The 22,859-nt window shown below is 36.1% G+C and overlaps 1 protein-coding gene across 1 annotated transcript in view; it reads left to right on the forward strand.

Annotated features, from left to right (window-relative positions):
- The window catches only part of LOC114718401 (uncharacterized), a 34,465-nt gene extending 15,542 nt beyond the window's left edge, over window positions 1-18,923 (forward strand). The window contains 7 exon segments of the mRNA XM_028903694.1: window positions 7,740-8,843; window positions 9,240-9,488; window positions 9,936-10,567; window positions 10,700-11,147; window positions 11,149-11,471; window positions 11,624-11,960; window positions 18,849-18,923. Coding sequence (XP_028759527.1) covers window positions 7,740-8,843; window positions 9,240-9,488; window positions 9,936-10,567; window positions 10,700-11,147; window positions 11,149-11,471; window positions 11,624-11,960; window positions 18,849-18,923 — 3,168 coding nt within the window.
- Window positions 18,924-22,859: the final 3,936 nt, after the last annotated feature.

The raw sequence follows: 22,859 nt of genomic DNA on the forward strand, positions 1-22,859 counted from the left end.
TCCATCCTTATATCCTCCTTATTTCCGCCGACTGGACCCATGGGCTAAGTTCTTTCCATTTGACTGGCTACTCTGACAAGCTCACCACTCAAGTGATATGGACCGGCCAAAGACCACAGAGCACTCGATGGACCATAGGTCCCCCCTCAAAGAACTAGTGGGGTGTCACAATCCCTTGAAGAACTAGTGGGACAATAATGGTGGCCAACCATAGAGCTCCGTATGGAGGCCGATACCACGTGGTAAGTATATACATCTCAATAGCTCCAATCATCTCCTTCCCCCACCCAAACTAGATGCACATGGTTCAAAATAACACATTTATATACATAATCAACCGAATTCCAGAATAACACCTCATGGTCATAATCATTAATTTCTAACAATACAAATGATTTCAATCCTTTTCAAAACAGTATCCCACATGACAGTTCATACAAAACATAATATATGTATATGAAACTTGGTTATAAAATCACTCACCAACCTCATACCAATGCATGTAACAGATAGAAATTTAGTTATCTGGTCTCCTAGCTAACAATCAAGCACAAACGAGGCCCGTACTCGAAAATGCCACAATAGGATTTATATCTACAAGTGAAATTAAAACATTATTTCTACAGTATTAGAGTAAACTACTCACAGATTTCTAACCTTTAACGCTCCCTCTAATACATTCAGCTGTTACTTGAAATTTTAGCTTGAAAGGCTTTTTCTAAGGTTTGGGGTAAGAACATATATATGATGATTTATATTCAATTCCTAGGCTCCCTTAACTTATGTTATCTTTAATTATTAAATTATATCATTTGAAGCACCAAATTCACAACCTAGATAGAGAACCCTCAATTTATAACTTATGTTCCATCTTCAAAGAATTTAGATGGATAACCTCAATATGAGTTAATTTATTCTTACTGTAGAAGTGTAATTATTAATCCAATCGTTGAATTTAATGTCTTACATGTCACAAGACTACTCTCTAAATTTTGGGTTAATCCAACGGTGAACAAATTTAAAAACACTAACTTACTATCTAGTATTCTATCTACCAAATCTAAAAAAAATAAATGAAAAACATACCTAATAACTTGTAACTCAGACATTGAATTGACAATCCAACCGTTAAAACTAACGAGTTTGAAGTCTAAGATCAGCTGACCAAATTGCAGCCTGATCCAACGGTTTACAAATTCGTAAATAGCACTTTACTGAGACTGTTTCAGTTTTGTGCGAAAATTATTTAATTCATCTTTAACTCTCCTACTACCACCTATATATAGGCTCCTAGAGCTTCCTCTTCCCATCATTTAGTTGATGTGGGACTTCTTGACATCGCTATTTAATCAAGTAATTTTATCCATCTTCCTATCATTTAATCAATGTGGGACTTCTTAACATCGCTATTTTATTCTTTTTCTCATACACATACACACACAAAAATCAGAATTATTTTAATTACATATATTTATATTTAACCTCTACCCATTCTATAAAAATTTGTTTAAATATTAGATATATGAAAATTAGGATGTTACACTACTGCTACTCCTTCTCGGGTGATTACATGACCCAAAAATCTCACTTCGTTCAGTCAGAATTTACAATTACTAAGTCTAGCATACAATTGTTTTTCCTTTAAGGTATTCAGGACAATCCGTAAATGTTGCTCATGCTCTTCTAGTGACTTTGAGTACACCAAAATATCATCAATAATGACTATGACAAATCAATCGAGGTATGGCTAGAAGATTCTATTCATATAATCTATGAAAATTATAGGTGCATTGGTCAATCCAAATGGCATCACTAGAAACTCGTAGTGTCCGTAACGGGTTCAAAAAGCAGTCTTTGATATATCTTCTACTTTTATTCTCAGCTAGTGATAGCCTGATCTTAGATCAATCTTAGAAAATATAGTAGCACTAGCTAATTGATCTAGCAAATCTTCAATTCGAGAAATGGGTATTTGTTCTTGACCATCACTTTATTCAACTTTCGGTAATCTATGCATAGTCACAAACTGCCATCCTTTTTTTTCACGAATAATACCAATGTGCCCCATGGAGAAATACTAGGTCAGATAAAACCCTTTTCCAATAGCTCTTCTAATTGTTTCATTAGCTCTGCCATTTTATTTGGAGCCATTCGATATTAGATTAATGGTAAACTCCACTTCTCTTTCCAGTGGTAATCCACTGATCTCTATGAGAAAGACCTTTAACTTTAAAAAATCATTAAAATTCGTATACTTGGCCATTTTTAACGTATTAGATATCAAATTGAAGCTCAAGACATTATCTTTCATCATACCAAATTTCGTGATTAAACGCATTCGGGAGCATAATCAAAAAGTTGCACGAACATGGCAGTGTCAATGTGCTTACAGCACTGTTAGCTTAATATATACATTACCAAAAAGGGTCCACGAAATTTTATGGCAAAACACCATACTTTAGCCTCCAATCTGCAGCTTGCTTATAGTAGTTTCAGGCCCTAAAATGTTAGATTATATTTGGGGGATGAGATTTTAAGAAAATCCCAGTAGCAAGATCAATCAACCAAACATTAACATGCATCATTATAAAGCATTTCAACATTAGCTATCATAGGAGAACTAATCTTTTATAAATAGGCAACCTCAACATGTAAGGCCATGACAACAAATGCAAGGAGCAACCATATCACAACATCATAGTTCAACCATATAATAGTAAGCATACATGCCATAAATAATAATGCAAAGTTAACATTAATGGCTAATTAGATCCCACTACCTTAATCCAATGCTTTTTGTTTTTCTTGTTGTTCCTTCTTGCTTCCATAAGTTCTAAACCCTAACATGGCAATCCACAAAAAGGGTAGCAAGAATCATCAACCATTCCTTATAAAATCAATTGCATAACTCAAGTAACTCCTAAACCCCTTAAAGCTTCCATATTTGTTCTTGAATTTTTAGAGTTGGTTTCCATAAACCCTAAAAATTCCCTCTTGATTCAACCCCACATGATTTTCATGTAGATTCCAAATATCTACTTGGATTTAACAAAATAAATTTTCCTCTTCCAGTTTCAGCTTGACCGAACCCTTAGGGTTTAAAACTCAAAAATTGCAACTTTGATTCTATGGCTTCCAACACTTGTTCTTTAAGTTTTTCCTACACTATTCTTCATTTTGAACACAATGGAAGCCTCAAAACTTTGAAAAACATATCCTAGGGTTCAGATCTTGCTTTGGCCGAAAATAACACTTAAGGAAATAACCATGAAAAATGCTTCAAAACCAACTATAATCACTTGCAAACACTAGGATCTAACTTGTGTTGTTGTGTCTTAGCAAGTGTGATGAACAAAACTCCCTTCCCCTTTTATTATTCAGTTCGGCCAACCATTAGAGAGAGAGGGGACAGATTTTTCAACCATAAAAGAGAAGGAAAACAAGGCAAGAACACATCTAGAACTAAGAACTCACCTTGAATCCTTGATTCAATGACCAAAGTTGATGCCTTTCTCTTGGTTTTCCTTTGAAACTCTTCCTTTTTCCTCTGTAACTCTCCTTGCATGAAATATGGATCAGATTTAGGGAAGGAGAAGCTCATTCAAATGCACACAAAATATCCCATCAACCATCATTGATGTTGTGCCAAGTGTCAAGAGCCTACTTAGTCTTAATCTTCTCTCTTAATTAACTTAAATCATAATGTAATTAAATTTCAAAGTTAAGATCCTCTCCATTGATAGCTTGACACTTGGAAAGCTTTAATTACCATCCATTAGAGGCTTGACACATGGCTAAGTGTGAACCATTTGAATTGCAAGACTCTAGTCTTGCTTTATCGGTGCACTTTTACTCTGAGTTTAACTTCTTTTCTATAATTACAGTATCTGGTCCTTGTAATTATTTTTTGTCAGATCCATCTGGTCCTTGTAATTATTTTTTGTCAGATCCATAAATTATTCTCCTCATTTTTATCTTCCCAAATTGCCCTCTTTGTCTCAAATTAAATTTTCCAATAATTAAATAAAATAGAAAACTAATTTCCTTCTCTTTAGTGATTTTTCCACTTTTCTGAGGAATTGGGAAAAATCTTGGATACTTGAGGGCCTTCTTTTAATTTCCTTGGGATATCATAGAAATTTTCTTGGAATTTTATTCTCCTTAAATATATTTATTTGGAATTTTCAAAATAATGACCTTAAATTGGCTTAAATTCCTTTGTAATCTCTTTAGGGGCAGTTTGGTCATAAAACCAATTTTATAATCCCATATAATTCTCAAGGAACCTTATCCTTATTTTTCCTTAATTTTCTGAGGCTTGGAAATATTTTTCCATAATTATCCTTGACCAATTTTCCTTAATTAGTCAAACTTTTCATAATTGGCTTGGAAAACTATAATAATTATTTTCCACCAAAACTCTTCTATTTCTCCTCATCATTTTTGGCCTTTAAATATTTAGGAATACCCTTATTTTCAATTGCCATATTACTGGATGTGACATTTCTCCCCCTCTAAATAAATTTCGTCCTCGAAATTTAAAGTGTATCTTATTGAAAAAGTTCAGGATACTTTTCCTCTGTCTTAGTCTCTGTCTCCCTCATAGCTTCTAGTGTAAGACCTTTCCAGACAACCTCGACTAATGGAAACTGCCTGTTTCTCAGCTGTTCAACTTTCTGATCAATGATTCGCTTTAGTCTGATCTCAAAGACGGGTTGTTTTAGAGCACAATGTCATCATAGTTTATGACATGTGTCGAGTCTAAATGGTATTTCTTTCATTGGGAGTTATAGAAGACATCATGAATTTGACTTACATTCGGGAGAATGGTCGCTCATAACCTACTGGTCCAGTCTTGGACAAAATTTGAAATAGTCCATCGTAGTTTGAACTTAACTTCTTAAGCTTTAGGGATCGACCGACTTCCATTGTTGGTTACACTTTTGGTGAGAACCCACAAGAAAAAATCCCACGAACCCACAGCCGATCTGAATATACGCATCCCGAGAATGTAAACAAAGGTCTGGTGATCCACTTGAACCCTTGAACACGGGAGAACAAGGACCCGAAGTGTTGAAAGACGCCACAAGGTTGATCAAGCCTTGATAACTCTATTAGTTCAATGAAGAACCCTAGAGAGAACCCCTCTCAAGTCAGAAATTACAAAATGCAAGTTTTTCATTCAAATTCCAAAATCCCTGCCAAAATGAGGGTTACAATATCTTATAGAGGATACATTCAAGATCTGACCTAAAAAGCATTAAATGCAATCTAGAAAATCAAAATATAATAAATTCATAAGGACTTGATTTAGGTAGCTTGGAAATTTAAAAGTCAAATCTACCAACTAATTATGAATTTTCGCTCAAATGCATTTAATGAAATATAATCAGCATATCAAGCCCAAAATATGATTAATTAGGCCCAAATGAGTCTTCTCATGTGTTGTACTTGATCCAAGCTCCTTAAATTGAAGTCTCCAAGCCCAAGATATGATCAGTAGCTCCATTTTCAGCCCAAATGACATTAGTGACGTCCTCAGCATTTTTATCCAGATTTGATACTCCAATAAATGCCATTTGCTTTGTCAAGGTGTCTTGCACTAGCCCACTCAAAGCTTCCTTAATTCTTTTAGCTCTTGCTCTTGTGATTGGTCCAGTTGGGATTTGATGCGATACAGCAAGCTAACTCCTCAACTTCCAATGATCCATTGCAAATCCCAACTGGACCAATCACAAGAGCAAGAGCTAAAAGAATTAAGGAAGCTTTGAGTGGGCTAGTGCAAGACACCTTGACAAAGCAAATGGCATTTATTGGAGTATCAAATCTGGATAAAAATGCTGAGGATGTCACTAATGTCATTTGGGCTGAAAATGGAGCTACTAATCATATCTTGGGCTTGGAGACTTCAATTTAAGGAGCTTGGATCAAGTACAACACATGAGAAGACTCATTTGGGCCTAATTAATCATATTTTGGGCTTGATATGCTGATTATATTTCATTAAATGCATTTGTGCGAAAATTCATAATTAGTTGGCAGATTTGACTTTTGAATTTCCAAGTTACCTAAATCAAGTCCTTATGAATTTATTATGTTTTGATTTTCTAGATTGCATTTAATGCTTTTTAGGTCAGATCTTGAATGTATCCTCTATAAGATATTGTAACCCTCATTTTGGGAGGAGATTTTTGGGAATTTTGAATGAAAACTTGCATTTTGCAATTTCTGATTGAGAGGAGTTCTCTCTAGGGTTCTTCATTGAACTAACAGACTTATCAAGGCTTGATCAATCTTGTGGCGTCTTTCAACACTTCGGGTCCTTGTTCTTCCGTGTTCAAGGGTTCAAGTAGATCACCAGACCTTTGTTTACGTTCTTGGGGTGCGTATATTCAGATCGGTTGTGGGTTCGTGGGATTTTTCCCTTGTGGGTTCTCACCATCTTGGTATCAGAGCTTTGGATCTAAACTCAGGTCATATTTTTCTGTTAGTTTACCTTCATTTTCGTTCTTCATTTGGTGCCTTTTCTTGTGTCTGTTCGTCTTCTGCGTTTCTGTTCATCACCGAAATTGTCATCCTTGTCCATTCACTTTTCCGTTGAGTTTTGTGAAGTTTAATAGGTCATTTTCATAGTTCGGAATCCCTTCTTTCGTCTCGTTTTGGTTTCATCTAAATCCGACTTTTGTAGGGCAAGTTATACCCATTTGAAAAGGACGCGTTTTCTGGAATTTCTGGGTTCAGATTGCTTGTTCTGTTTTGTTTATGGTATTTTTGTGATTTTCCTTGCATTATTCAGTGAAAAAAAAAAAGAAAAGAAAAGGGAAAAGACAAGAAAAAAAAAAGGAAAAAAAAAGGTACCCAAAAAGAAAGGGACAGAAAAAAAGAAACGAAAAGAAATTATAGTGCTGGCAGTGTTCTGAGCAAATCATCTTCATATCCAAATTCTATTTTGGCTTTTGCAATACTTGTGTCAATTGAGTTTCTGACTTTTCTTGAAGGTCCATATTCAATACTCTTAATTTCTCAAAGTTCCTAAGTGTTGGCTGATTCTGCATATTGTGATTGCTTTGTTTAAATTGTTTAGTTCTTTAAAGAGCCTCAAGATTTCAGAGCGGAAAAAGGCAAGAGTGATATACCTCAATTTAAAAGCCAAGTTTGAGTGAAACACGAGTGTTGAGTGTCATTCTTGAGGGAAACACGTGAGGAAATTTGTGAGGAACTTTACTTCACTAACATAATTAATTTTCCTTGAAGTCACAATGTCTAATGCAGATGGGACATCTGGTGGTAGTGGAAATCCAATGAATATTGAAGACACCCTTAGGGCAATGCAGCAACATTTTCAACGGATGAATGTGGTTTATGGAGAGATAAGGGATAGAATGGATAGACAAGATGAAAGGATTGTAAATCTGCAAAGAGCCCAACCTAAACCTAGAAGGCATGGAAGGCAAAGGGAGGTTTCTATGGATGACTTTGAATCTGAAAATAACAAAGTTGGTGGTAGTGAGGATGAAGTCAATTCTGAATCTGAAGTTGAACTGATAAGGAATAGGCATAGAGGGGATAGGTATGGGAGAAGATATGGGAGAAATAACCCAAGGGAGAGAGATAGAGTAGATGGGAACCTTGGGAGCATCAAAATGAAGATACCATCATTCCAAGGTAGAAATGATCCTGAAGCCTACTTAGAGTGGGAAAAGAAAATAGAAATGATCTTTGAGTGTCATAATTATTCTGAAGCTAAAAAGGTGAAGTTGGCAGCAATAGAATTCACTGATTATGCCATTGTTTGGTGGGATAAATTGGGTATTAATAGGAGGAATAATGGAGAGAGGCCTGTAACAACTTGGAGCGAAATGAAAGCTCTAATGAAGAAGAGATTTGTTCCCAACCATTATTTTAGAGAGCTTTATCAAAAGTTGCAGACCCTTACACAAGGTCCTAGGAGTGTAGAGGAGTACAATAAGGAGATGGAATTGGCCATGATAAGAGCTAATGTGCAAGAAGATAGAGAAGCAACAATGGCCCGATTTCTAAGTGGGTTGAACAAAGATATAGCTGATATAGTTGAATTGCATCATTATGTAGAACTAGAAGACATGGTGCATATGGCTATTAAGGTGGAAAAGCAACTCAAGCGAAAAGGTGCTTCAAAATTTCATTCTGGATCAACTTCTTCTTTCAAACAGAATTGGAAGAAAGGAGAAAAAGCTATCCAAAAGGAGACCACTAGAGGCAAAGAAGAAGCTTCATCAAAGAGCAAAGGTAAATCTGATTCCCAAACTTCTAGAAATAGGGATATAAAATGTTTCAAGTGTTTGGGTACAGGTCATATTGCTTCTCAATGCCCCAACAAGAGAGTTATGATTCTGAAAAATAATGAAGTTGTGACTGAAAGTGAGAGTGAAAGTGATGACTCCATGCCCCTACTTGAAGATGCTAGTGATGATGGGATTGAGTATGCTGTGGAAGGAGAATGCCTTGTGGTTAGAAGAGCCTTGAATTGTCAAGTGAAGGAAGATGAGTTGAATGAGCAAAGGGAAAATATTTTCCATACTCGCTGCCTCATTAATAACAAGGTATGTAGTTTGATAATTGATGGTGGGAGTGTTACAAATGTTGCAAGCACTACAATGGTTGAGAAATTACATTTGCCCACTGTTAGACACCCTAGACCATACAAGCTGCAATGGCTGAATGAATGTGGGGAGATTAAAGTTGATAAGCAAGTTCTTGTTTCTTTTTCAATTGGGAAGTATTGTGATGAAGTATTATGTGATGTTGTTCCTATGCATGCTGGACATATACTTTTGGGAAGACCTTGGGAATTTGATAGAAAGGTAAAGAAAGATGGGCTTACAAATAGATATTCTTTTGTAATGAACAACAGACCCATTACTCTTGTACCATTGACCCCAAAGCAAGTGTATGAGGATCAACTTAAGATGAAAAAAGAGAGAGATAAAAAAGAGAGTGATATGAAAAATGTGAGAGAGACATCAAAAAGAAATGGGAGTGAAAAGGAGAGAAAAGATGAGAGTTCAAAAAAAGAATTTCAGAAAAAAAATGAAGAGAGAAAAGAGAAATAGAAATTGAGTTTTTATGCAAAAGAAAGTGAAGTGAGGAATGCCTTTTTGGCTGAACAACATTTGCTTCTCCTTGTTTACAAGGAATCCTTTTTGGATACTAATGACATTAACTCTTCCTTTCCAAGTGTTGTTAGTTCTTTATTGCAGGAATATGTTGATGTGTTCCCAGAGGAGATTCCACCTGGATTACCACCCATTAGAGGAATTGAGCATCAAATTGATTTCATTCCAGGAGCAACAATTCCTAATAGGCCAGCCTATAGAAGCAATCCAGAAGAGACAAAGGAACTTCAAAGGCAAGTGGAAGAGCTCATGGCAAGGGGATATGTTAGAGAAAGCTTGAGTCCTTGTGCTGTTCCGGTACTTTTGGTCCCAAAGAAAGATGGAACTTGGAGGATGTGCATTGATTGCAGAGCTGTGAATAACATCACTATAAAGTATCGCCATCCCATTCCTAGATTAGATGATATGCTTGATGAATTGCATGGTTCTATTGTCTTTTCTAAGATTGATTTGAAATCTGGATACCATCAAATTAGAATGAGGGAAGGGGATGAATGGAAAACTGCTTTCAAAACAAAACATGGTTTGTATGAATGGTTAGTTATGCCATTTGGGTTAACTAATGCACCTAGTACTTTCATGAGATTAATGAATCATGTTTTGCGTGCTTTCATTGGGAAATTTGTTGTGGTTTATTTTGATGACATTCTGATTTACAGCAAGAATCTTGATGAGCATTTGAATCATTTGCATTGTGTGCTTGATGTTTTGAGAAAGGAAAAATTGTTTGCAAATATGAAGAAGTGTGATTTTTGTATGGATAAAATTGTTTTTCTTGGCTTTGTGGTGAGTGCTAAAGGAATAGAAGTTGATGAAGAAAAGATAAGAGCTATTAAAGAATGGCCAACACCTAAAAGCATAACTGAGGTGAGAAGCTTTCATGGTTTGGCTAGTTTTTATAGGCGCTTTGTCAAAGATTTTAGCACACTTGCTGCACCACTCACTGAAGTTATTAAAAAGTCTGTTGGTTTTAAATGGGATAAAGAACAAGATGTTGCATTCATTAGGCTTAAGGATAAATTGTGTTCTGCACCTGTATTAGTATTGCCTAACTTTAACAAAACTTTTGAGATTGAATGTGATGCATCTGGAGTTGGAATAGGAGCTGTTTTGATGCAGGAAGGAAAGCCAATTGCTTATTTTAGTGAAAAGTTGAATGGAGCAGCCTTGAAGTATCCAACATATGACAAGGAGCTCTATGCACTTAAAAGAGCATTAGAGAATTGGCAACACTACCTTTGGCCTAAACAATTTGTAATTCATACTGATCATCAATCTTTGAAGCACATTAAGGGTCAAGGTAAGCTGAACAAGAGACATGCAAGGTGGCTGGAATTTATTGAGACATTTCCGTATGTCATCAGATACAAGAAAGGTAAAGAAAATGTGGTGGCTGATGCATTGTCAAGAAGGTATACTCTTCTTACTACTCTAAATGCTAGGTTGCTTGGTTTTGAATATATCAAGGAATTGTATGCCATTGATGCTGATTTTGCTGAAGTGTTTCTTGCTTGTGAAAAGAAAGCATTTGAAAAGTTTTATAGGATTGATGGGTACTTGTTTAAAGAAAACAGATTGTGTGTGCCTCAATGTTCTTTGCGAGAATTACTTGTGAGAGAAGCACATGGGGGAGGATTAATGGGTCACTTTGGTGTGAAAAAGACTTTGGATGTTTTGCATGAACATTTCTTTTGGCCTAAAATGAAACGTGATGTGGAAAGAATCTGTGCTAAATGCATAACTTGTAAAAAGGCTAAATCTAGAGTCTTGCCACATGGTTTGTACACCCCATTACCTGTGCCTAGTGAACCTTGGGTAGATATATCAATGGATTTTATTTTGGGTTTACCTAGGTCAAGAAAGGGTATGGATTCCATATTTGTGGTTGTCGATAGATTTTCTAAAATGGCACATTTCATTGCTTGCCATAAAACTGATGATGCCACATACATTGCTGATTTGTTCTTTAAGGAAATTGTAAGACTTCATGGTTGTTCCTAAAAGTATTGTTTCTGATAGGGATACAAAATTCTTGAGTCATTTTTGGAGGATTTTGTGGGGTAAGCTGGGTACTAAATTATTGTTTTCTACTGCTTGTCATCCACAAACTGATGGACAAACTGAGGTAGTTAATAGAACTTTAACTCAATTGCTTAGAACTGTGATTCAAAAGAACTTGAAGAATTGGGAAAATTGCTTGTCATTCATTGAATTTGCTTACAATAGGAGTGTGCACTCATCTACTGATTATTCTCCTTTTGAAATAGTGTATGGTTTTAATCCACTAACTCCCTTGGATTTATTACCATTGCCTATTGATGAGAGGGCCAGTCTTGATGGGACAAAAAAGCTGAAACAGTGAAACAACTTCATCAAAAAGTGAAACAACAAATTGAAAAGAAAAATGAGCAATATGCATCCAAGGCTAACAAAGGAAGAAGGCGTGTTCTCTTTGAACCTGGTGATTGGGTGTGGGTGCATATGAGGAAAGAAAGATTTCCAGCTCAAAGAAAGTCCAAATTAGCTCCAAGAGGAGATGGTCCATTTCAAGTGCTTGAAAGAATCAATGACAATGCTTACAAAATTGATTTACTTGGTAAGTATAATGTTAGTGCTACTTTCAATGTGGCTGATTTATCTCCTTTTGATGCAGGTGATGATTCGAGGTCGAATCCTTTTGAGGAGAGGGGGAATGATGCGATACAGCAAGCTAACTCCTCAACTTCCAATGATCCATTGCAAATCCCAACTGGACCAATCACAAGAGCAAGAGCTAAAAGAATTAAGGAAGCTTTGAGTGGGCTAGTGCAAGACACCTTGACAAAGCAAATGGCATTTATTGGAGTATCAAATCTGGATAAAAATGCTGAGGATGTCACTAATGTCATTTGGGCTGAAAATGGAGCTACTGATCATATCTTGGGCTTGGAGACTTCAATTTAAGGAGCTTGGATCAAGTACAACACATGAGAAGACTCATTTGGGCCTAATTAATCATATTTTGGGCTTGATATGCTGATTATATTTCATTAAATGCATTTGTGCGAAAATTCATAATTAGTTGGCAGATTTGACTTTTGAATTTCCAAGTTACCTAAATCAAGTCCTTATGAATTTATTATGTTTTGATTTCTAGATTGCATTTAATGCTTTTTAGGTCAGATCTTGAATGTATCCTCTATAAGATATTGTAACCCTCATTTTGGGGGGATTTTTGGAATTTTGAATGAAAACTTGCATTTTGCAATTTCTGATTGAGAGGAGTTCTCTCTAGGGTTCTTCATTGAACTAACAGACTTATCAAGGCTTGATCAATCTTGTGGCGTCTTTCAACACTTCGGGTCCTTGTTCTTCCGTGTTCAAGGGTTCAAGTAGATCACCAGACCTTTGTTTACGTTCTTGGGGTGCGTATATTCAGATCGGTTGTGGGTTCGTGGGGTTTTTCCTTGTGGGTTCTCACCATGATCCAAAATGAAATTTTGAAGCACCTTTACGCTTGAGTTGCTTTTCCACCTTAATAGCCATATGCACCATGTCTTCTAGCTCCACATAATGATGCAATTCCACTATGTCAGCGATATCTTTGTTCAATACCCAATTTATCCCACCAAACAATGGCATAATCAGTGAATTCTATTGCTGCCAACTTCACCCTTTTAGCTTCAGAATAATTATGACACTCAAAAATCATTTCTATTTTCTTTTCCCACTCTAAATAGGCTTTAGGATCATTTCTACCTTGGAATGATGGTATATTCATTTTGATGCTCCCAAGGTTCCCATCTACTCTATCTCTCTCCCTTGGGTTATTTCTCCCATGTCTTCTCCCATACCTATCCCCTTTATGCCTATTCCTTATCAGTTCAACTTCAGATTCATAATTGACTTCATCCTTACTACCACCAACTTCGTTATTTTCAGATTCAAAGTCATCCATAGAAACCTCCCTTTGCCTTCCATGCCTTCTAGGTTTAGGTTGGGCTCTTTGCAGATTTGCAATCCTTTCATCTTGTCTATCCATTCTATCCCTTATCTCTCCATAAACCACATTCATCCGTTGAAAATGTTGCTGCATTGGCCTAAGGGTGTCTTCAATATTCATTGGATTTCCACCACCACCGGATGTCCCATCTGCATTAGACATTGTGACTTCAAGGGAAATTAATTATGTTGGTGAAGTAAAGTTCCTCACAAATTTCCTCACGTGCTTCCCTCAAGAATGACACTCAACACTCGTGTTTCACTCAAACTTGGCTTTTAAATTGAGGTATGTCACTATTGCCTTTTTCCACTCTGAAATCCCTCTTGAGGCTCTTTAAAGAACTAAGCAATTTAAACAAAGCAATCACAATATGTAGAATCAGCCAACACTTAGGAACTTTGAGAAATTAAGAGTATTGAATATGGACTTCCAAGAAAAAATCAGAAATTCAATTGACACAAGTATTGCAAAAGCCAAAACAGAATTTGGATATGAAGATGATTTTGCTCAAAACACTTCCAGCACTATAAATTTTTTGTTTTTTTTTTCTGTTCCTTTTTTTTTTCTCTTGTCTTTCCTTTTTTTTTTTTGTTTTCACTGAATAATGCAAAGAGAATCACGAAAATACCATAAAAAAAACAGAACAAGCAATCTGAACCCAGAAATTCCAGAAAACGCATCTTTTTCAAATGGGTATAACTTGCCCTAGAAAAGTCAGATCTAGATGAAACCAAAACGAGAAGAAAGAAGGGATTCCAAACTATGAAACTGACCTATTAAAGATTACAAAACTCAAAGGGAAAGTGAATGAACACGGACGAAAATTTCAGTGACGGACAAAAACGCAGAAGACGAACAGACACGAGAAGGTAAACGAAATGAAGGACGAAAATGAAGGTAAACTAACAGAAAAATATGACCTGAGTTTAGATCCTAGGTTCTGATACCAAGATGGTGAGAACCCACAAGAAAAAATCCCACGAACCCACAATCGATCTGAATATACGCACCCCGAGAACATAAACAAAGGTCTGGTGATCCACTTGAACCCTTGAACACGGGAAAACAAGGACCCGAAGTGTTGAAAGACACCATAAGGTTGATCAAGCCTTGATAAGTCTGTTAGTTCAATGAAGAACCCTAGGGAGAACCCCTCTCAAGTCAGAAATTACAAAATACAAGTTTTTCATTCAAATTCCAAAATCCTTGCCAAAATGAGAGTTACAATATTTTATAGAGGATACATTCAAGATCTGACCTAAAAAGCATTAAATGCAATCTAGAAAATCAAAATATAATAAATACATAAGGACTTGATTTAGGTAACTTGGAAATTTAAAAGTCAAATCTGCCAACTAATTATGAATTTTCGCTTAAATGCATTTAATGAAATATAATCAGCATATCAAGCCCAAAATATGATTAATTAGGCCCAAATGAGTCTTCTCACGTGTTGTACTTGATCCAAGCTCCTTAAATTGAAGTCTCCAAGCCCAAGATATGATCAGTAGCTCCATTTTCAGCCCAAATGACATTAGTGATGTCCTCAGCATTTTTATCCAGATTTGATACTCCAATAAATGCCATTTGCTTTGTCAAGGTGTCTTGCACTAGCCCACTCAAAGCTTCCTTAATTCTTTTAGCTCTTGCTCTTGTGATTGGTCCAGTTGGGATTTGTAATGGATCATTGGAAGTTGAGGAGTTAGCTTGCTGTATCGCATCTCCAGACAACCTCGACTAATGGAAACTGCCTGTTTCTCAGCTGTTCAACTTTCTGATCAATGATTCGCTTTAGTCTGATCTCAAAGACAGGTTGTCTTGGAGCACAATGTCATCATAGTTTATGACATGTGTCGAGTCTAAATGGTATTTCTTTCATTGGGAGTTATAGAAGACATCATGAATTTGACTTACATTCGGGAGAATGGTCACTTATAACCTACTGGTCCAGTCTTGGACAAAATTTGAAATAGTCCATCGTAGTTTGAACTTAACTTCTTAAGCTTTAGGGATCGACTGACTTCCATTGTTGGTTACACTTTAATCACCAACCTCAATCTTTAACGGTCTCCTTTAATATCTGAGTAGCTTTTTTGTCTATTTTGAGCCGTTAGAAGTCTTTACTAAATAACTTTAGGGCCTGTTTGGTTTGAGGGGAGGGTAGGGGAGGGAAGGGAGGGAGGGGTAGGGGACGGGAGGGAAGGTTTCATCCTCACCTTGTTTGGTTTAATTAAAAAAGAGGGGAGGGGAGGATATTTAATGATCCCTTGTTTGGTTCAAGGAGGGGAGGGAAGGGATAGTAATAATCAATTTACCATTTTACCCTTACATATTAGTTTATGTTTTTTATTGATATATTATATAAATTAATTTACATCTTAATTTAAATCATATAATTTAATAAAAATTCAGTCTTATCATATTAATATGTGTATTAAAAAATTGGTACAGTAATTTTTTATTCTAATTAATATAATAATATATTTAAAATAATCAAATTAACAAATTTTATATGGTCTAAGAAAAATGAAATTTTATTCTCTTTATGCTATCTTTTTTTCCAGCTTTAAAATATATTTAATAAATAATATATTTATAAAAAATTAATTTTATAATATTATAATTTTTTATTTAAATAATTTTTTAATATATTTTTAATTATAATAATGTATATATTTTTTATTTTTTTACTTAGGATAATATATTTTTTATTTCAAATAAATATTATAATAATATATTTTATGGGTAGAAGTGGAATATTAAAAAAACTATAAGGGCATAATGGTCCAAAAATTTGGCTCCCCTCCAAAAACTCCCAATTTGGAGGGGAGCCAAAATGGGGGGAGGGAGGGGAGGGGAGGGGACATTTTAGCTCCCCTCCCTCCAAAATTTTTAACCAAATGAGGGGAGGGGCTCATTTCCCCTCCCCTCCCCTCCCCTCCCTCCAACCAAACAAACCCTTAGTCTACTGGGAAGTCTGATCCACTATATTAGGACTATACTTCTTTCATTGAACTCTATCTAGCACAAGGGGGATCTATGTTTCCTCCCATAGAGTGCTTCATATGGCACCATTCAAATACTTACATGGAAACAGTCATCTTAAGCGAATTCGGCTAACGGTAAGTACATACCCTAATTACTGCCAAAATCACGTACATATGCGTGTAGCATATCTTCTAACATCCATATCATTCTCTGTGTTGCCCATCCTTCTCAGGATGGTAGGCTATACTAAAGTTGAGAGTAGTATCTATTTCTTTCATAAGGACTTCTAAAACTTCATGTAAATTTCAGGTCTTAGCCTGAAACCATACTGCTTAGGCTATTCGATAGCCTAACAGCTTCCTTAACTTTCATCTTCCATTATCTGCTAAACTTAGTGCATCCTTGCCAAAATGGCTAACATTTCTGGCTTTTGCACTTTCTCACATTTTTTTCCAGGGTCACACTCTCTTGGGCTACTCTTGCCTGAAACACCTAACTAAACAGTGCTGACGAGAAACTGAAGCACTGATTCTGATAAGCTTAACCCTGGTACTTTATTGTCTTAGACCCCTTTTTCTGATCTATCTTTAGTCGGGTCTTTTCAGCTTACATTCTTGTCTCTTACCTCATCTTAAGGATTTGCTTGTCGATACCCAGTCTGTTTCTGTGTCACATGGAGTTCTTCCTGTATCTAGAGCTAGCCTGAATGTCTCTTTTCCAGGTCTTATGTGATAGAGGAGCATGGCATGATCAAGCATCAAAGGAAGACCAAAACACGGAGCGTGGAGCCCAAGCTAAAAGATGGAAGTCCAATATTCTAAAAGACCCATTACAAGGCATTGTAGGCCCAATGACCAGAGCAAGGACCAAATCTATGAAAGAGGCGCTGAATTGTTTGATAAAAGATCTTAAAGAGTTAGAGCCCATTTATTTGGAAGAAGCATCCCTCAATCAGCCCATCAAGGGTCCAAACATGGTGATTACATTGCTAGAAGCCAAACAAGATGATGTACAAGGCCTATGTGCAGTCCAGATTGAAGAATTCACTCAAAATACCATGTGACAAGCATGTGCCTTGGAGGAGGAGCATAAGTGACGTCCAAGAATATTCAAGAAGCATCAAGAAGGCATCTTTATGTATTAGTTATGGTTTAATTTCGTTTTTTTAAGTTTTCATTTTTATTTGCATTAAATAAGGCCTTTTGGTCAAAGATTGCATAAGAATATTTTAGGTTAGTTTCCTATTTTTAGGTAACAGCCTTTTTCTTCAAGAAAAGGTAATTTCCTATTCCTTTAGCCTTAATTGGTGCCAACCAAGATAGTCAATCATCATTAAGGCACATTTATGGCATTTATGACCTAGGGTTTTTTGATTCTAGATTGTTCTTTTGCTGCCTATATAAGGCTACGTTTTTTGTAATTGGGGATCAGATTTGAATGAATGAATTTTAGAGAATTTTATTTCTCTTAAGTGAGCTTTGCTTGCCACCTCGTATTCTTGTGGAAATACTCGATTGTATCAAGGACTGATCATCCTTGTGATGTCTCCATGGCTAGGGTTCTAAGAGACAGGTTCTCTTAAGGTCCTACCTTTGATTGTTCGTCTAGTTTCCTAACTTGTTTCTAGCCGATCCGTATCCGTTCTTTATATCATTTGGTATCAGAGCTAAGGTTTGCTAGAATTTCAAGTTCTACCCTTTTATCTATTATTTCTGTTTTCTTGTTTCATCTTCTTAATTCTATCATTCATTCTTCGTCTCTTGCTTCCATCAATTTGTTTCTTCGCCTTTCCACCTCCTATTTGTGTTTTTTTTTTTGACTTTCTGTGTTCCTTTGAGCAGCAAAAAGAAAAAAAAGAAAAAAATTCATTCACAAAAAAAAAGAAAAAAAAAAAGTGTTGTGTTGTATAAAAAAAAAAGGAGTGCTAGAAAAAAAAAAGAAAAAAATCCGAAAATTCAAAAAAAAAAAGGAGAAGCTGCAGATTTGAGAATTGCAATGTTAAAGATGAGTTTCCTAAAATTGAGAAGAGCTTCCATTACAAGTCACAACTAGTTTCCTAAATTGTTAAACTTGGGCGGTAAGAGTTCTTATTTCCTCTCTTTGCATGTTTCCTAATTTCTTCTTGTTTCCTATTTTGTTGTTTTCCTTTCCTTTTTTTTTTTCCGTATTGCTTAATTTGAGTTTCTTTCCTTTTCCTTCAAGTTTCCTATTTGCTTCCTTCCTTCCATATCTCGCCTTCTTAACTTGATTTGCTTTTCTTGCAAGGTGCCCAATTTCCTAAATTATTTTCAAGGTAGCACCTTTCCTAAATATTTTTTTCCTTTTTTTTTTCCCTTTCTTTTCTAGTTCATAACTTTCCATATTCTCCTTTCTTTCTTTTTTTTCCTTTTTACGTTTTTCCCCTCCTCTTTTCCTTCCTTTTCATTTTTTTGGTACCTATCCTTCTTCTTTTATCACATATTCCTTTCTTATCTCTTATATTTTTTGGTTCTTGCAATTCTGGTTGTGGAGATTACCATTTACTAACATTGTCTCTTGATTTTGTTAAGTTTCAATCAAGAATACTATAGGAGGAAAGTTTGAGTGGTAAAAGGAGAGAGAGTGTTAGTGTTATTACGTCAATTTAAAAGCCAGATTTCTTGAGTGAAACACGCGAGTAGAGTAGTAAGGTCCCTTCTTACTATTTCATTTCTCTTTGATCACACTAACGTTTCAATTTCAAGATGAGTGACAAAGAAGCCAATATGGAAGAATTCAACACAGATCCTAAGCTATTCATGAGAGCCATGAGAGATTAATTTCTCAAACTTAAGTTGGAGCTAGCGGAGCTAAAAGCATCCAAAGCAAGTAGTGGTGACGAGGAGGTGATTACATCTGGTTCTTCATCCTCAAAGAATAGGAGCGGACCTGAAAAAGTGATTTGGACACCTATGACCCAAAGATCAAGTACCCTACCTTCAAGGGTAATATAAATCCTGATGCGATACAGCAAGCTAACTCCTCAACTTCCAATGATCCATTGCAAATCCCAACTGGACCAATCACAAGAGCAAGAGCTAAAAGAATTAAGGAAGCTTTGAGTGGGCTAGTGCAAGACACCTTGACAAAGCAAATGGCATTTATTGGAGTATCAAATCTGGATAAAAATGCTGAGGATGTCACTAATGTCATTTGGGCTGAAAATGGAGCTACTAATCATATCTTGGGCTTGGAGACTTCAATTTAAGGAGCTTGGATCAAGTACAACACATGAGAAGACTCATTTGGGCCTAATTAATCATATTTTGGGCTTGATATGCTGATTATATTTCATTAAATGCATTTGTGCGAAAATTCATAATTAGTTGGCAGATTTGACTTTTGAATTTCCAAGTTACCTAAATCAAGTCCTTATGAATTTATTATGTTTTGATTTTCTAGATTGCATTTAATGCTTTTTAGGTCAGATCTTGAATGTATCCTCTATAAGATATTGTAACCCTCATTTTGGGAGGAGATTTGGGAATTTTGAATGAAAACTTGCATTTTGCAATTTCTGATTGAGAGGAGTTCTCTCTAGGGTTCTTCATTGAACTAACAGACTTATCAAGGCTTGATCAATCTTGTGGCGTCTTTCAACACTTCGGGTCCTTGTTCTTCCGTGTTCAAGGGTTCAAGTAGATCACCAGACCTTTGTTTACGTTCTTGGGGTGCGTATATTCAGATCGGTTGTGGGTTCGTGGGATTTTTCCCTTGTGGGTTCTCACCATCTTGGTATCAGAGCTTTGGATCTAAACTCAGGTCATATTTTTCTGTTAGTTTACCTTCATTTTCGTTCTTCATTTGGTGCCTTTTCTTGTGTCTGTTCGTCTTCTGCGTTTCTGTTCATCACCGAAATTGTCATCCTTGTCCATTCACTTTTCCGTTGAGTTTTGTGAAGTTTAATAGGTCATTTTCATAGTTCGGAATCCCTTCTTTCGTCTCGTTTTGGTTTCATCTAAATCCGACTTTTGTAGGGCAAGTTATACCCATTTGAAAAGGACGCGTTTTCTGGAATTTCTGGGTTCAGATTGCTTGTTCTGTTTTGTTTATGGTATTTTTGTGATTTTCCTTGCATTATTCAGTGAAAAAAAAAAAGAAAAGAAAAGGGAAAAGACAAGAAAAAAAAAAGGAAAAAAAAAGGTACCCAAAAAGAAAGGGACAGAAAAAAAAAACGAAAAGAAATTATAGTGCTGGCAGTGTTCTGAGCAAATCATCTTCATATCCAAATTCTATTTTGGCTTTTGCAATACTTGTGTCAATTGAGTTTCTGACTTTTCTTGAAGGTCCATATTCAATACTCTTAATTTCTCAAAGTTCCTAAGTGTTGGCTGATTCTGCATATTGTGATTGCTTTGTTTAAATTGTTTAGTTCTTTAAAGAGCCTCAAGATTTCAGAGTGGAAAAAGGCAAGAGTGATATACCTCAATTTAAAAGCCAAGTTTGAGTGAAACACGAGTGTTGAGTGTCATTCTTGAGGGAAACACGTGAGGAAATTTGTGAGGAACTTTACTTCACTAACATAATTAATTTTCCTTGAAGTCACAATGTCTAATGCAGATGGGACATCTGGTGGTAGTGGAAATCCAATGAATATTGAAGACACCCTTAGGGCAATGCAGCAACATTTTCAACGGATGAATGTGGTTTATGGAGAGATAAGGGATAGAATGGATAGACAAGATGAAAGGATTGTAAATCTGCAAAGAGCCCAACCTAAACCTAGAAGGCATGGAAGGCAAAGGGAGGTTTCTATGGATGACTTTGAATCTGAAAATAACAAAGTTGGTGGTAGTGAGGATGAAGTCAATTCTGAATCTGAAGTTGAACTGATAAGGAATAGGCATAGAGGGGATAGGTATGGGAGAAGATATGGGAGAAATAACCCAAGGGAGAGAGATAGAGTAGATGGGAACCTTGGGAGCATCAAAATGAAGATACCATCATTCCAAGGTAGAAATGATCCTGAAGCCTACTTAGAGTGGGAAAAGAAAATAGAAATGATCTTTGAGTGTCATAATTATTCTGAAGCTAAAAAGGTGAAGTTGGCAGCAATAGAATTCACTGATTATGCCATTGTTTGGTGGGATAAATTGGGTATTAATAGGAGGAATAATGGAGAGAGGCCTGTAACAACTTGGAGCGAAATGAAAGCTCTAATGAAGAAGAGATTTGTTCCCAACCATTATTTTAGAGAGCTTTATCAAAAGTTGCAGACCCTTACACAAGGTCCTAGGAGTGTAGAGGAGTACAATAAGGAGATGGAATTGGCCATGATAAGAGCTAATGTGCAAGAAGATAGAGAAGCAACAATGGCCCGATTTCTAAGTGGGTTGAACAAAGATATAGCTGATATAGTTGAATTGCATCATTATGTAGAACTAGAAGACATGGTGCATATGGCTATTAAGGTGGAAAAGCAACTCAAGCGAAAAGGTGCTTCAAAATTTCATTCTGGATCAACTTCTTCTTTCAAACAGAATTGGAAGAAAGGAGAAAAAGCTATCCAAAAGGAGACCACTAGAGGCAAAGAAGAAGCTTCATCAAAGAGCAAAGGTAAATCTGATTCCCAAACTTCTAGAAATAGGGATATAAAATGTTTCAAGTGTTTGGGTACAGGTCATATTGCTTCTCAATGCCCCAACAAGAGAGTTATGATTCTGAAAAATAATGAAGTTGTGACTGAAAGTGAGAGTGAAAGTGATGACTCCATGCCCCTACTTGAAGATGCTAGTGATGATGGGATTGAGTATGCTGTGGAAGGAGAATGCCTTGTGGTTAGAAGAGCCTTGAATTGTCAAGTGAAGGAAGATGAGTTGAATGAGCAAAGGGAAAATATTTTCCATACTCGCTGCCTCATTAATAACAAGGTATGTAGTTTGATAATTGATGGTGGGAGTGTTACAAATGTTGCAAGCACTACAATGGTTGAGAAATTACATTTGCCCACTGTTAGACACCCTAGACCATACAAGCTGCAATGGCTGAATGAATGTGGGGAGATTAAAGTTGATAAGCAAGTTCTTGTTTCTTTTTCAATTGGGAAGTATTGTGATGAAGTATTATGTGATGTTGTTCCTATGCATGCTGGACATATACTTTTGGGAAGACCTTGGGAATTTGATAGAAAGGTAAAGAAAGATGGGCTTACAAATAGATATTCTTTTGTAATGAACAACAGACCCATTACTCTTGTACCATTGACCCCAAAGCAAGTGTATGAGGATCAACTTAAGATGAAAAAAGAGAGAGATAAAAAAGAGAGTGATATGAAAAATGTGAGAGAGACATCAAAAAGAAATGGGAGTGAAAAGGAGAGAAAAGATGAGAGTTCAAAAAAAGAATTTCAGAAAAAAAATGAAGAGAGAAAAGAGAAAAAGAAATTGAGTTTTTATGCAAAAGAAAGTGAAGTGAGGAATGCCTTTTTGGCTGAACAACATTTGCTTCTCCTTGTTTACAAGGAATCCTTTTTGGATACTAATGACATTAACTCTTCCTTTCCAAGTGTTGTTAGTTCTTTATTGCAGGAATATGTTGATGTGTTCCCAGAGGAGATTCCACCTGGATTACCACCCATTAGAGGAATTGAGCATCAAATTGATTTCATTCCAGAGCAACAATTCCTAATAGGCCAGCCTATAGAAGCAATCCAGAAGAGACAAAGGAACTTCAAAGGCAAGTGGAAGAGCTCATGGCAAGGGGATATGTTAGAGAAA

Source organism: Neltuma alba, unplaced genomic scaffold (genome assembly GCF_004799145.2).
Source record: "Neltuma alba isolate B1F8T4 unplaced genomic scaffold, ASM479914v2 tig00011847_pilon, whole genome shotgun sequence".
In the NCBI taxonomy this organism is placed as follows: domain Eukaryota; kingdom Viridiplantae; phylum Streptophyta; class Magnoliopsida; order Fabales; family Fabaceae; genus Neltuma; species Neltuma alba.